Below are 15,987 nucleotides of genomic sequence, written 5' to 3' on the forward strand. Positions count from 1 at the left end.
CACCTCTGTGCCTGGTGCATCATCTATATGTGAGCATCCAGCAGTGTGTGCAGCACTGGACTATATACATCTCTGGGACCTTGTGCATGAACCCTGTCCATGATTCTGGCAGCAGATTTCTGAATCCCTCTAAACTTCTCAGTTGGGATATTACTGACACAAAGAAGAGGATGAAGAGTGAGGGGATGCTGACTGTCCTCCTATACTCCTGCATGGTGGGAGTCCTTGTCGCCTCAGGTAAGAGATCTCAGTTTTGCATCTATCCTTAGCTGCTGCTGTGGGGTTTGTGAAAACTTTGTTACTACTTTGTTTACTTTGTTCTTTTAGTTTGTTTATCACTGTCATGGCATATTGTGAGGGCACAGAAATGAAAAGAACTCCACATCATCCAATATTTATACCTTAGTATTTTACTATCCAACAAAGGTTGAATTGTAATGACGCAGATATTGTCTGTCCAGTATAGTCATTGTGCCTCATTGTCAATGTAATAACATTGAATCAACTATGGATCTGAGGGATTTAATCAGACACTGTCTGATTCACTTAGATAAATTATTGATCCCAGAACTGAAGTGTTACAGTAGCCAACATTAATAATAACATGATACAAGTAACAACTATCAGTATAAAAAATAGAACGTGTCAATACACTGCAATCTATAGAATCTATCATTTGTCTGTACTATACTATTCTATACTAACTGTGACATTAATTATCGCTATCATGTGGATGCTTAATAGTAATATCATTTAGTAGTATTATGCATCAAACCACACAAATAATTTATTTAATTGGCTTCAGGATTTCAGCAGGACTATATCTTCCCACTGAACACACAGTAGATATGTATTTCCAAATAATTTCTATACACTTTAAAGTATACAGGATGTACATATAAATTGCATGATACAACAAGTCTTAAAAAGTTTGGTGCTGATAGTAAAGGTCTGTATAGGCTGCAGCACACCACCATATTACATCAGCTCTATTGTAACTTAATATAGATCTGATCTCATGTAGGGACATAGAATTATTATGCATCTTGTCTGGGTATGTGTTAATTTTTAATTTTTAAATTGAAACATTTCAAATCACTATTTTTATACATGAATAGTTAGTTGAGCACTAATCTATATGCATCATTTTTTTGCTAATACCGGTAAATTCCTTTTATTACTACTCTCTTTTTTATTCACAATGAGATGGTGGTCAGGTTGATTAGGTTATAAATGATAATAATTTAAGTTAGCACAACTATGTGAGGGTCATTTATCTTTAGTCAGGACATTTGTGGGCGTCTTTATTCTTATTTTTCCGACTTTTGGACTTGTTTCATTTATTTTAGAGGCTGATATTCGGCAGCTGGGTCTATGGGGGTTTTGCGGCTTTTTGTTAAAAAGTCGCACCAAAGTCTCAAACTCTTCTGCAACTTCTTCTGAAATTTTTCCTACTCTTGGTTAGGACTGGAGTTTATTTGTGACTTCTGGATTTTCAGATATATCAGGCGCAACTCTGAAGAATTCTTGCGCAAATTTAGGTGAAAATATATCAAATTTGCCTATAAAAGTTGCAAAAATAAGAGAGAGAAAAAAAAAAGAAAATTCTAGGATATTAACCCTTTTTTCTGGTTTACGTGTTGTGAGCAGCTGCACAGGAATATCTGGAAGACACCCAAGATAGATAGAAAGATAGATAGATAAATAGATATGGGATAGATAGAAAGATGAGTTTGTCTATCTATCTAAAAGTGGAAAAGAGCAGTACAGGTATAGCAATGGTGAGTGCTATCCCAGGAAGCGATCAAACAGATCAACTTATAATAAAACAAAAATAGATATCACTCCAGCTTTGAAAAACGAAAAAAATGTAATGTTTAATTACCCATGTCAGTGTGCTGCCTATTTTTGTTTTATCTATCTATCCATCTCTGATCTATCTATCTACAGTACATACACAGTTATAAATATATATATATTTATATATATATGTATATACTCGAGTATAAGCCTAGTTAAATTAAATTAAATATTTATTTATAGTTATTGATGAGTAAAGCTGCTGTCTCATACATTGTATTTTTATTATCACACCCTTACCGGAGTATTATGTAACCTTACGGGAAAATGGATTTGAGAAAGTACACATTGTTCGCTGGTGACTGTTTGTGACGTTACAAGGGAAGCGCTGTGTGGAACAATCCACGGAGCCAGACAACATTATGTGCTATCTCATTAACACCAGATTAATTAGCTTGTGTTATCCCAAGTTTCCAAATATTGGACAGATAATTTATTATGGTACCATGCACTGAGCCAGGAGTGAGATCATCCAATGAGGGTTCCCTCGTTTTAATGTTCCACATCCTTTTATAAAGACCTTGAAGTCGGTCTGGCAGAAAAACAGGAACTCCACCCAAGGTTATGAGTTGATTTGCAAGCATTTTACCTCTGGACCATCTGCGCTGTTTTCCTGTTATGATAGGCCCAAATAAATTAAATAAAAATTTTTCTACAAAATCATTTATACAGCAAGGGTTTATACATTTTATCTGAAGAAGTGACTGTGTGATATTTGAAACACAAAAAGGTTTACTTACAACTAATCTGCAAGTGCAGTCCTCCTGCCTGCATTCCTGTTGTATTAATTATTATTTATACATTATTTTTAATGAATTATTTATAATTATTATTAGATATTTTATAATGTGTTTATTTTTTTTAGATACCCCCACCTTAAGTACTAAGGATGCCAGTCTCTCCATAGCTTCAAACCATACATTAAATATTACTTGCAGGTAAGATATGACTTGTTTGGTATATGTAAATTAGGTCTTTTTGTCATTTTTGTCATTACTACATTACTATTTATTGAATTTTCTACTAGGTAATGCATGAATTCAATTTATATATAATATATATGGTCTCTGTTCTTTCTATAAAACACTAGAGTTGGGGTTTGGGCGAGTCTTGCATGAACCAGACGTATTGCCAGATTTAAACCGACTGGCAAGGGGGACACCTCTGGCCATTTGTAGGTATGGCTAGTCGGCAAAGTGCATCAATTTGCGGGATTGGCCGTTTTAGCTGTCATTACGGTAATATATCCATGTCAAGCGGAACATAAAGTTTGGGTCGCTCATCTGTAGTGCCCACCTCCACACTGAAGGCTCTTGCTCATTGACCCCACCAATGTTATCCTCCATCCACCTCTCTGTAAGATACTATATAAGAGTCAGGGAACGCAACCTAATTGTTGGTTATACTGTACTTGCTGTATGCACAGAGGGGTCAGATATTTAGAACCATCAATTGTTGCCCATTGTTTTCACTAAATATCTGTGGTCCTCCAGAACTCTGGAAAGAGCCATTGCCTTTGGCTAACCCAAGTAAAGATGGGGGCCAAAATCCAGGGATTCCTTTGACATGCTTTAACTAAAAAAATTGTTAAAAGTAGACATTGTCAGAAAAAAATTATTTTAAATGCCTTGGATTTGTTACAGTGGCTTTCTCTGAAAGTTGAAATGACTCATATCGTACCATATACATTGCACATTACTTTTCTAGCAAGTTATAATTTTAGTCATATGCCATTAATCCAATGTATATTCTTTATCTTGTAGTGGGGAGCAACCGGTGGTGTGGTCATGGCCCGACCCTGTTGATGACCGTGTGTCACTCAATGTGTGCAATGAAAGTCTCTATTGTCAGATACTTGTTCTATCCCAGTTCACAGTAAATGATACCGGAATATACAAGTGCTACTATGAAGGTAGCCACACTGCCTCAAGTGTCCACGTGACCATTGTTGGTAAGTAGATACATGTTACTTATCATGTCTGAAGATTTTGTAGGTTTATGGGACTAAACTATTTAAGACCTGTCCTCACTACCTCAGTCCCTAAAAAAATGTATTTGAAAAGAAACCTTAGGGTGGTCAGTGTGTGGGAAGCATTGGGGGCAAGCACCATTCGTGGGCCATTAAAGTAGTAAAATGTCTCTAGAACTGTCATCACCGTGAACTGTACTGTTGAACCCAAATCATTTAATTTTAATAGTTTTTTTTACATAAATAAGAGCCTTCTAGGTCCACCCCAGAAATGCATAATGTCTACCCAGAAACAACCCTTTTAGGGTAGGGCAAGTTACATTTATTGGAATTGAACAATCCAAGCAAATTCAGGGCTATTGGCCACAACGGTCTTGATGTTACAGGTAGAATTATGTTTTTCTAAATACTATGGTTAGTATAATGCTTCTGTTCCTAACAATCATTTATCCTTTAGACCAGAGCTCTCCGTTTGTATCATCTGCAAGTGAAAATCCCATTGCCGTGTCTATAACTGGTGCAGCCGCTGCAGGAAACGAGACGGTGATAGTTCCATGTGTGGCCACTAGGGAGGACCTCAACGTCACCCTGCGCACGGTAAGACTAATACTAGAGATTTTTGGCACCTTGTCACTTTCCACAAAGTCTTAAGTTTGGATATTATTTCAATTATGTAAGTTGAGTGTTTTTCAAAAGATCAATTTCTAGCATTTGGAGTTGAGACAGATATAACATTTTTCCTTGAGCATCTGTAAGGTAGGAACATACCCTTAATGCCTATGTATTTTTTAGTTAAGGCCCAATTAATATGATGTTTTAATTGCCCTTTAAAAGAAACACAATCCTATGCTGTAAAGGAAAATTATTTAAAAATTTAGGGAATGCAGGTAACTCTGGGCAGATGCCAGGACTTACTACTCCTGAAGGGGTGCCAATAAAGCCTTAATCATGAGCTGGCCAGGTTAATCCAGATATCATCAAGGGTATATAGGGGAGAAGGGAGGGCACATTGATGTTATGAATTCAAGATATTTTTTAAATATTTTGATGTTTTAGGTTGACTAATTAATCCTTTTTTTTAATGCTCCATTAGAAATATGCAGAAAAAATCCTTGTACCCAATGGACACAGTATACAGTGGGACTATAAAAAGGGCATCATAATCTCAAGCGATCAGCTGAGGGTTTTCGAAATGGTCTTCTGTGAAACAACATACAACGGACAAACCTACAGATCTCCCAACTTTATTATTGTTGTTATCGGTAAGAGTCACATATGACTTCTTTAGAAATAAAATATCATCAATTTGTGTGAGATACTAAACTATGATTATTCTTTCTGCTAAATTAAAATTGTTTTTTTTTTCTCTTCTTTTTAGAATATAAAATCTTTAGTCTATCCATGGACCCCCACCCTCTGGTCCAGAAAGCTGTCGGGGAAAGGCTTGAACTAACTTGTAGAACACAGACTTCATTCAATGTCAGAGCCCAATTTAAATGGGACTTTCCTTCAATGGAGGTAATTCATGTGTTTATTTTTTAATAGTGTGATTGAAGTGAAAGTTGATGATCTTGTCTCATTGGTTTTTTGAACAGTTAAAGACAGATGGTTATATTAGGCCTCATGTCAACCGGCCGTGAGCTAGCCGATGCAAACATTGGCTGACTCACAGTCCCATGGTCTTCTATCGGGCATGCTTGTGGTGTGGTAGGTTTCCTTGCATAATCCACAGCATTCGGCACATTCAGGGGTAGTCTTTTTCTATTGACATTGGTGGTGTAAGCGGTTCTCACACCAACGTCAGACAAGCTGTAAACAACGGCATATTGCCAATAGTTTTGGTCTACCATGGAGACATCTATTAAAGGAGTTTTCCCACAAATCAAGTTAGGCCCTATCTACAGGATAGGGCCTAACTTGCTGATTGTGGGGTCTCAGTGAGGGGTCTCAGTCAGGTACCTCTTTATGAAATATACATAATGGGGCACATTTACTAAGGGTCCACGAACCGCGATTCCGTTGGGTTTTCCTGAATATTTCTGTTTTGCGCCGTTTTGTGGTGAATTGCCCTGGGTTTTTGGCGCACGCGATCGGATTGTGGCGCATCGGCGGGGCGTGGCCTTTGGACAACCCGACAGATTCGGAAAAACTGTGGAATTTAAAAAACTAAATGTGTCGCAAGATCACGCACTCACATGCACCAGGAAGAAGAAGGTGAACTCCGGACCTTGGCGCAGAAGCAACACCTGCAGGAAATTGGACACACGACCTTAGTGAATCGCGCCGGACCCGAATCCTCGTCGGACAACGCACCGCGGGATCACGACAGGACCGGGTAAGTAAATGTGCCCCAATATCCTGAATAGAATTATTAAATATGTTAATAGCATAGTATTTGAATATAATTGGTAAATATACATAGTTACAGCTATGCATTAGTTAATAAAGTGAATAGTGTAAGCAATGTCAAAAACTAAATATTAAACAAGAGGGGAATCAGTTCTGCCTCTTAAGTGACCTTTGTTATCTTATAATTGATATTATTTTGTATGATCATAGGATAAAAGAACAATACAAAAATTATTCAAAAACGGCCTACAAAATGCTCAGGAGTACACAGGATCACTAGTAATAGAAGAGGTAACGTTACAAGATGCAGGATATTACAGCTGCACGGTAGACACTGGAGGCATGAATAAGACTGAAACCACCAAGGTCATTGTACATGGTAAGTAGAATCCTGCACTGAATTGGGGACCATGCCCAAAGTCACCAGATTTCCACTTTTCTCTAAACGTCAAACTAAATAACTTAATATCAGTTGTTAATCTAACAGGAAGGGGCCATAAGTTTTGACAATTGATAGCTCCACTGCCCAGATAATGAATGTTATATAATATCATGGTGAAAGATGATGCAGTCTATATTCATGGGTGGATTAAGACTGCCCTGAGCCCTGTGCTGTATGAATATTATGGCCCCTACAAGTCCAGAATTCACTTCCTAAATATGGTACTTGAATTAAGCTTCTTGGGGAAAGGAGGGTGTCCCCCTTCTTCTGCTTTCAATCTGTGGTTTTGGGACCTTTGGAGTACCTTCAAAGGTCCTGAAATGGCTCTTGTGTACATGTGTATTGAGAGCAGGAAAAGATGTATGAGAATTTTCATGGGCAAAGGGTCTTCTCACTATAAAATTTAGTTGGTGGTCTGGGTGGCAATGGGCCCCCTGGAAGACTTGGGCCACAGGCTACCGCCAAAGACGCCTACCGATATATATTAACACCCACTACTGTTCAATGTTGTGGATCCCTGTTTTGTATTGTGAATCCATTAGCATTGCAATAAAAACTAAACATAAAAGTAATTTATGTATAATTGCTGCTTTACAGAAAAGCCATTTATATTAATTGATGAAGATATGGAGAAGGAGATTGTATGTAACAAAGGAGAGCACATCAAGACACAATTGAAATTTACCTCATATCCGACGCCTGAAGTGAAATGGTAAGTCCAGTGTAAAGATGCCTCATGATGGCATGTTTTTGATGTTTAAGTTATAATGCTTGAATTTACTATTTTTCAAGGTTGAAAAACGGAGTTCTCATGCGCCACAGATTACCATTTATCCTGTCCATCAATCACTGTGATGAAAACGACATTGGGAATTATACTGTTATACTTACTAATCCAATGACAAAAGACTATGAGAGACACAATTTTCAAGTCTTTGTACATGGTAAGTCTTTGTCTATTACATATACATGGTATAAGTCATATATAGGAGCTAACATTCAATGTGGACATGCTTTATTGCAGTGCCACCCCATATTGGTGAAAAGGCAGTGTCTTCCACCCTGGAATCATACAAGTATGGCAAACAGTCTACTCTCACATGTACGGCATATGGAATACCAGCCCCAGTGAACATTCAGTGGTCATGGCAGCTGGAAGATGAGTGCACCTACCTACCACAGTGAGTTCTTGTTATTTTACTTTGACAATAATAGCTAGTACCAGAGACCTTTGTTTCAGTTAATGGTAATACTGCCCCATATATCCTTAATTGAGAGTACAAGCGGTCCCCTACTTAAGAACACCCGACTTACAGACGACCCCTAGTTACATGCGCACCCCTGTGCCCACTATCACCTCTGGTGTAGTTCTCTGGATACTTTACTTTACATCTAGGTTGCAATGATCAGCTGTAAGGTGTCTGTAATGAGGTTTTATTGATAAACCTTCTTCCCTTGACAGCAAAAAATGTTGAAATCCAATTGTCACAGGGCCAAAAATGTTTTTTTTTGAACTGCAATTATAAAATATACAGTTCCAACTTACATACAAATTCAACTTAAGAGCAAACCCAAGGAACCTATCTTGTATGTAACCCGGGGACTGCCTGTATAGTTAGTGACTGAACTTATTGGTACAGCCCAATCCTTTTTGTTGTCTGATTCTTATCTAACACTGTCTAAAACCATGATGTTTTTTAGTACCAACTCAGTAGACTTCTTTGTATTGCCACTTAAACATGTCTGTAGAGCACTCTAGATAAATGTCTTATCATGTCTTCTTCTGTACAGTAGTTCTGGGGCAGAATGAAGCCTACAGTAAGGATTTTAAGATTATCTGTGTGAAAGGGCATCTGAGAGGAAGTGTGCTGATTGATGTACAGGGTGATAGACAGGGATCCTGTGCTGGGACCACATGGTTTTTCTTATCAGTCCTCTGCACAGGCTTGAACTTCCTGCAGCAGAGACTAGAGTATTCCGTTTTCCTGTTGTTGTTGTCCAGATGACTTCCTTTAACTTCTTCCTCTGGAGCCATAGCGCTTCCTATCATCTCATAGAACAACACTAAGCCAATGGCTTAGTAATGAGACCATGCTGCTTCCTGACATCCACATAATCTTAGAATTAAGAAATTATGAATGAACTTGACATCTTTTTTTCTTTCCCCACTTCCTCCCACCTCACTATGAGACCTTATTGAGGGAGATCTAGGGAATTCACCTCTTCACCCGGACAATTGTATTTATTTATCAATCATTGATCTTCTCAGTACCAGCTCAAGTTGAATACAACACATTGTTTTAAGGTGATTTTATTTATGGAGATTATATTTTATTAACATCAAGGTTTGTTTCCTTCCTCCCAGAATGTATAATGCAGGAAAAAATCCCTACAGTTGTTCAAAGTGGAGGGACATTAATGACCAACATGGAGGAAACGTTATTGAAGTTCAAGATGCCCGTACAGACAACATTGAAGGAAAACTTAAGGTGTGTTTATAGACTTTGTAATCAACTAAAAAGGGGAATGTGGTCAATACAATGATTGTAAATGAAAGGATAATTTAAATTTTTAAATATATATATGTATAATAATATTTTGAAAATTTCAGTAATTTCAGAGTATAGTGTAACAGTATAGTTTGCCTCACTTGGTTCCCAGTTATTGCCATTTACAAATTTGATGTAATGTGCATGGGGATTTACACTACCCTTGTTAACTCTTTTAACAATGCAGCTTAAGTAGAAATTAGAGAATCTAAGTTTTGGTTTGCAGACTCGTAATGAATTTGCCAATTTTCAGTCACCAATGAGATTCTAAACATTTTCTGCGTTACTTTGGATAAATCTTTTACAATAGCGGCTAACTAATACTTTTATTCATCACTTACGAAAGGGGTTTGGTGAGTGTAAATGAAAAAAATATATAAACAAGTTAAATAAATAAGAGCTTTTCATGAAAAATCTATGTTTGAGAAGACTAGAGGAAGTTATATACCAATTTTCAGGGCAATTATAGCAACGTTGCTTCTGACCCAATTGTAACCTTTGCAAAATTCTAGGATGATTCACTCATCTTTAATGGTAAATTCTCCTTTTTTTCAGACTGTGAGAAAACTACTTATTTCATCAGCTAATGTATCAGCTGTCTATAAGTGCACAGCCACAAACCAGGCTGGAAGAGATGAACACATAATCCCTTTCCATGTGACACGTAAGTTAAAAAACCATATACATTGTACATTTCCTTCTTCTACATTTGTGGGATATTATGGGAAACACACACATTTCCTAGAAATCCAGGTTCTAAATGTGTCCTACTCTATGAGATATGTCTCATATTTGACAATAAATCATTGGGACATAGGCATAAAAGCATATTATGGCACCCTTGAAATTGTTAAGGTTCCACTACATTCTAAAGAGTCTTAACCTACCTATGAGTTCCTTATGTTTTTTTCAGGGTTTTTTTAAACTGTGACATTTTCAATTATATTGTTCTTAGATAACTCTGTATTCCTCCATGCCAGGAGCAATAATAATAATAACTTTATTATCCAAAAGGATAATGATGCATTTACTGTATACAAAAAGTTTTGTATACAGTGAGTTGTTGAATTGATAGATGAACAATGTCCCATCAAGAATGATGGGTGTCAGCTATATGGCACCAGGTAGTATTTATCAGACAGATGGATTATTAAATTATAGCATTGATTAAATTATATAGACATTGTAAGAGAAATTAAAAGAACTAACTATGTTGTGTTTTTAGGCGGTCTTGATGTCAGAATGCACCCTAGAGGCCGGCTCTTCGAGCGAGTCAACGTCACTTTGAAATGTATCGCTGATAGGTTCACTTATGGAAACTTAATGTGGTTCAAACGGAAGTCTCCTGGAGCGAGGAGCTGGTCAATGCACGCTTGTGGAAATCTGACTAACCTCATAAAAATGAATCAAGCTACTATAGGCATCAATGGAGATTATTTGACCTTGGAGTTGACTTTGCATAACATCTCTCTAGAAGACCAAGGGCACTATGATTGTGTAGCTCAGGAGAAGAAAACCCTACGGAAGCGCTGTTTTAGCACCGAAATAAATATTCATGGTAAGAAAACATAGCAGAAGGTTACAAATGTTAGTCATAGTATATTTGGACTTATCTTGGTATGGAATTCTCTAGAAGGAAAAAAACAACTCATGTCTATAGAGATTGCATTATCAGCACGAGTTTCCGTATCTCATTTTTCATCTTATTTTAAAATAATTATTAATAGATAATCTGAACTGATTGTTTCAATGTTATATTGTCTATACATTTCCATTCTAATAAAATAAATGTATCTACTAAACAGCCCAAAAACATCCAGTTATTCACCATGACCTGAAGAACCAGACAACCAATGTCAGTGAGACTCTGGAGGTGCGCTGCTTGGCCACAGGATTACCAGATCCACAAGTTCTTTGGTTTAAAAATTCTGATACTCTGGTTGGAGACTCAGGTAATGATTTATTCTTATTTTTAATATACAAAAGATGTTGGATACAATTATTTGTAGCATGCATTCATGTTCAGCACAACGTTCTTAGATTATCTGTTGACATTTAATGCTAGAAGATTTGATTTAGGTTCGGAGACATTGAGAGGCTTCAAAGTTCTTCAGAAGACAACCCAGTCACTGCATCTCCTTTACATCCACAAACACATACAAGGGTAAATTTCATAGTATGACTCAATGAATGATAAAAGAGACCCTGTACAAACATTACATAATTTGACTACACAGTAAGGTCTCATGCACATAACTGTGTGCGGAGGCTGTGAGCGAGTGTCACAAATAATGGCTAACTCACAGCCCCATAGCCTTCTATTGGGCACCTTCAAGGTACAGTGAGGCACCGTGAACATGCGAAACGTGCTGATGCATGCCTGGTCTTTTTCAACTGACATCCGCTGGGTTAGTGATCCTCATCTGGCGACGTCAAATGCGCCACCAACAATGGCAGAACTGCCCATTGTTTGTTACCTGGCTGCTCACATGGCCATGTGCATGAGGCATTAGATACAGACCTGCTTCACTCCACTGCAACTGTCATCCATTGTGCATCCATTCTAGATCATAGAAATAAAGCAACGGAGGTAAATGTAACAAAATGAAGGGCAGCAAATATGTTGACTATTCAAATCTAATGTATAGTAATATTTATCTTCCGGGTCACTTTGACCTACTGCTAGGTTATTGATTTGCATCAAATATTTAATAAAATTATACTTATATGTGTTCTTTTGTCACAGGTATTATATTAAAAGATCAGAACAGAACTTTGACCATACAACGTGTTAGGAAGCAAGATGAAGGATTCTACTCATGTCGAGCCTGTAATGAGTTGGGTTGTGCAGAAGCTGAAATGTACTTTACAGTAAATGGTAACTACACTCCAGAAGAAAAATAATATATTACATAACATCTGTTATGCTATGTTCAGGTTGGTTGTATCCAACAGTCATTAAAAAAGTTGCTTCATCCATAATCTTTCCTTGAGACAAAAGCTAATTCATCCTCTACCAGGTGTCATTGGAAATGTAAGATCATCTGCAAAATTATTATTAGTGAGTTTTTTTAATGAGTTATGATCTTTTAGCCATCAACTTCTTTAGTAACAATAATGATGGTCTCTAATTTTCCCGAGAAAAATTACTTTCAGTAAAATAACTTTTATGAAGGTGGAGACAAACCTTCCCTGTAGAAATTCCCTTGTTGATTTTGGTTGCTACATTGACCCTGGGATTTTTTCACTTCCCTCGGGCCCCTGTAACTCTCTCAATAAGGCTTAAAACAGCAGTAGATTTTTTCACTTCCAGAATAAATATTCTATTGAACCAACAAAGCAGCAGGCCTAATTTTCCTCAGTAATCCTACTTGCTCGGGATTAATGGACTGTGTTTGATGACTTTACAGCTATCCTAAAACAGTAAGCTGACTTGAACTGTCAAATGTCCAATTGTTTCCCCCCAGACTCAGAAGAGAAAACAAATCTGGAACTCATTATTCTGGTTGGCACCGGTGTGATTGCCCTGTTCTTCTGGTTGCTTCTCGTAATCATCCTTCGGACCGTAAAGAGGGTAATGAATTACGTTTCTCTACTGTCCCATTTGTATTTGCCTGGCATGACAAATGAAAACTGACGTGGACCCTTTGTTTAACTTTCTTCCCATTGTACTAATTTCAACAGACACATTTTCCCTTCCAATACCATAAAACTCTTGCATGGCTTACAAAGTATGTATTAATTTGATTTTAATTGCAATTGCCTGTAAAGAAAAACATTCCAGAGCATTATTTGCTAGTTATGGGCAGAGAAATTAATTATTATTCATGTGAAAAGTCTTTAGGAATGGAGAACAGAGCCATAGGGGATTGCTGGCCCTCAGCTATTATAGTAGAGAATATAAGGGTATGTTTTTATAGAGATGTCATGAAGACTTTACCGTAAATGTCATCATTTTTTTTTTCCTAGCCAAATGAAGGAGACCTCAAAGCTGGCTACTTGTCCATCATTATGGATCCTGGTGAAGTTCCTCTTGATGAGCAATGTGAAAGACTGCTCTATGATTCGATGAAATGGGAGTTTCCGAGAGAACGGCTCAAACTAGGTACCTCCTGTCTTTATAAAATCTTCCGCCATTGCTATAGCCTATGGACTAGACTTAGCTTTCATCTCAACATAGTAAAGCAAGTATATCTCACATTACACAGGGAAACCACTTGGTCGAGGAGCTTTTGGACAAGTCTTAGAAGCAGATGCCTTTGGAATTGATTCAGCCTCTACATGCAAAACAGTTGCTGTGAAAATGTTAAAAGGTAAGATGATAAAACACCATTGGTCACTATAGATAATTGGCAAGACATGTGTTTTAATATACTTTGATTTTTTTATAGAGGGGGCAACTGACAGCGAATACAGAGCATTGATGTCAGAGCTAAAGATTCTTAGTCATATCGGTCATCACTTGAATGTAGTCAACTTGCTTGGAGCCTGCACTAAGCCAGGAGGTAATTAATCCACTTTATTACATTAGGTGTTGGCCTTAGGTCTCTTCTATAGATGTGTCTTTCATTAACACTTGATGTCCCCAGAAGAGTTGTTTTAGGTGCTCAGCTCTGAAAATAAAATGTTTGTGTTACTTACAATGCACAAAAGGTTTTAAACTGGTGATCTGACACCACTCCTCCCAGAAGAATCTTGGAAATCCTTTTTATGTCAAAAAATTGAAGTGATCGCTTGTCTAAAAAATATGACATGTTGAGCTATCCAGCCTCCACATTTTTTGAAATCTTAGAATTCCAACCTATGGTCCACAATGTTTCTGTCCAGTCAAAGAAATGTCATCCTCTTTAGTAATATTCTGAGTTTTAGTATAACTTTTTTACTTTCATTTTCTTAGAACTAGTGTAAGGAAAAATAAATGTAAGAGAATTTTCATTGTTTGAGATATAATCTTATATGTCTTTGCTCTAGGACCCTTGATGGTGATAGTTGAGTATTGCAGATTTGGAAATCTATCAACATATTTAAGAAGTAAAAGGAATGACTTTGTTCTGTACAAGGTATGTGTTAGTGTGTGCATTGGCCATTGTAGCCCTGTGTGATCGACTCCTCTAATTACAAGTCCTGTTTACATTCTTAAGCACATTATACTGCTTTGTTATGTACTAAGTGCGTCTGCACCTCCTTCCTGTCTCTGCTGTCTCTTCTTACAAGTAAGAAAGGAATCATGTTATGCAAAATGATAGCGACACTGTTACAGCTCACGATTAACATACTAGTGCCCCTCTTTCCTCTTCTGGTTTGGTAGACATGTAACATATTCCATCTGCTCATATTGCTATCTACAATGCCACTATTTCAGTTTAACACCAGGATATTATTGGAATTGTGTACTGTCTGGGAATGTGAATGTTGTAAATAGAAAACTTGTTACTTCAAAGTCCAACCCTACAAGTCTTTAACACCGAGCCCTTGACCCTTCACTTAAATGTCATAGTGAACTAAAAATCTAAGAAACTCATTTATTTATAAGTTGTTGTTATTAAAATCATTATGTAAAATGCATCTAAATTTGTAATTGTTTATCAACTACAATTTACCCACGGAGAACACTGTGCCTCCAAAGTTACTGAAAATAGGAAGCACCTTTCTAAATAACTCTACAATCTTCCAGGCCTTTTTTTTAAATAAAATAAAATGCTTTAGTTGTACTAAGACCTCCTAACACTGTCTGTTCTTCCCTGTACATGTTGCCAAATCCTTTATTCGTTGTACATGCTTCCATTGTGAAGTCCAGCTCCACACCCTTCCTGTAATCTGTACAAAAATAACATTGCGAAAAAATGCCATATCCAGTGATAAGACACATTTTACACAGATATAAATAAGCTTTATGGCCATTTACCAGTGATTTAATTACCTACAAATTATCAGAAAACATATGGATTATACAGACAAGTAATCCTGAAGTGCACTAATTGTGATAGCTGGCCATGTGAAAATAGATACTTACACTTTGTCTATGGATCATTCAGACACTGGAAATAAGATTGTAAACCAGTTCATATTATCTAATAGTTTTTATGCATTTTATCTTGCAGACCAAATCTGTGCGGTACAGACAGGCCAAGCATCATTACGTTGAAACTCCTAGGGATCTGAAGAAGCGATTAGACAGCATTGCTAGTAGTCAGAGTTCAGCAAGTTCTGGATTTGCTGAGGAGAAATCTTTAAGTGATGTTGAAGAAGAAGAAGGTAATACTTTTTTTCTACCTTTTTTGCTTTGTAGCTTTGGTTCAACTTGCAATAGATAAAAAAGATAGATGATGGTGGTAGATGTCCTTTATATGACATTGACTTAATATAGTATACATTGTCATTGTTAGAAGAAACAGTCTTAGGCCCCTTTCACACTTGCGTTTTTCACGCGCGTTTTCTGTGCATGCTTTTGACGCGCAGAACTTGCATTGCACTCTGACCCATTGTTATCAATGGGTCTTTTCAGACTTGCATTTTTTTTCACGCACACAAGAAAAACGCATCATACAAGTCTATGGAGATGCATCAAAAACGCATTGCACTCTGAGACACTTGCAAGTGCAATGCGTTTTTCATGCATCAATTGCCATAGAAAAGATAGAGCTCCGTCCTGAGTCCATTTCACGCGCATTTTCTGCGCATGAAAAACGCATTGAAATTGCATTGAAATTGCATTGAAAACGCGCGTGAAAAACTGAGACACTGAACAAACTCTGACTGAAAACTGATTGCACTCTGATGCAAAATGTGCGCTTTTCACTGACCAAACCCTGATCGCA

At 37.2% G+C, this 15,987-nt stretch overlaps 1 protein-coding gene and 1 long non-coding RNA gene across 2 annotated transcripts in view; one reads left to right on the plus strand and one right to left on the minus strand.

Annotated features, from left to right (window-relative positions):
- KDR (kinase insert domain receptor) overlaps positions 1-15,987 on the plus strand; it is a 22,259-nt gene continuing 6,272 nt past the window's right edge. Inside the window, exons 1-21 of the mRNA XM_072124226.1 lie at positions 1-237; positions 2,726-2,798; positions 3,624-3,811; positions 4,287-4,426; positions 4,923-5,091; positions 5,208-5,347; positions 6,389-6,557; positions 7,218-7,332; positions 7,413-7,564; positions 7,645-7,801; positions 8,986-9,109; positions 9,725-9,833; positions 10,395-10,727; positions 10,975-11,121; positions 11,916-12,047; positions 12,637-12,743; positions 13,139-13,274; positions 13,378-13,482; positions 13,561-13,674; positions 14,141-14,229; positions 15,271-15,424. Coding sequence (XP_071980327.1) covers positions 87-237; positions 2,726-2,798; positions 3,624-3,811; positions 4,287-4,426; positions 4,923-5,091; positions 5,208-5,347; positions 6,389-6,557; positions 7,218-7,332; positions 7,413-7,564; positions 7,645-7,801; positions 8,986-9,109; positions 9,725-9,833; positions 10,395-10,727; positions 10,975-11,121; positions 11,916-12,047; positions 12,637-12,743; positions 13,139-13,274; positions 13,378-13,482; positions 13,561-13,674; positions 14,141-14,229; positions 15,271-15,424 — 3,004 coding nt within the window. The 5' untranslated portion in view covers positions 1-86. The remainder of the gene's footprint in view (positions 238-2,725; positions 2,799-3,623; positions 3,812-4,286; positions 4,427-4,922; positions 5,092-5,207; positions 5,348-6,388; positions 6,558-7,217; positions 7,333-7,412; positions 7,565-7,644; positions 7,802-8,985; positions 9,110-9,724; positions 9,834-10,394; positions 10,728-10,974; positions 11,122-11,915; positions 12,048-12,636; positions 12,744-13,138; positions 13,275-13,377; positions 13,483-13,560; positions 13,675-14,140; positions 14,230-15,270; positions 15,425-15,987) is intronic.
- LOC140077239 (uncharacterized) overlaps positions 13,346-15,987 on the minus strand; it is a 22,244-nt gene continuing 19,602 nt past the window's right edge. The window contains exon 4 of the long non-coding RNA XR_011849741.1: positions 13,346-13,782. This is a non-coding gene — a long non-coding RNA (uncharacterized lncRNA). The remainder of the gene's footprint in view (positions 13,783-15,987) is intronic.

The sequence above is a fragment of the Engystomops pustulosus genome, chromosome 1 (assembly GCF_040894005.1).
Source record: "Engystomops pustulosus chromosome 1, aEngPut4.maternal, whole genome shotgun sequence".
In the NCBI taxonomy this organism is placed as follows: Eukaryota; Metazoa; Chordata; class Amphibia; order Anura; family Leptodactylidae; genus Engystomops; species Engystomops pustulosus.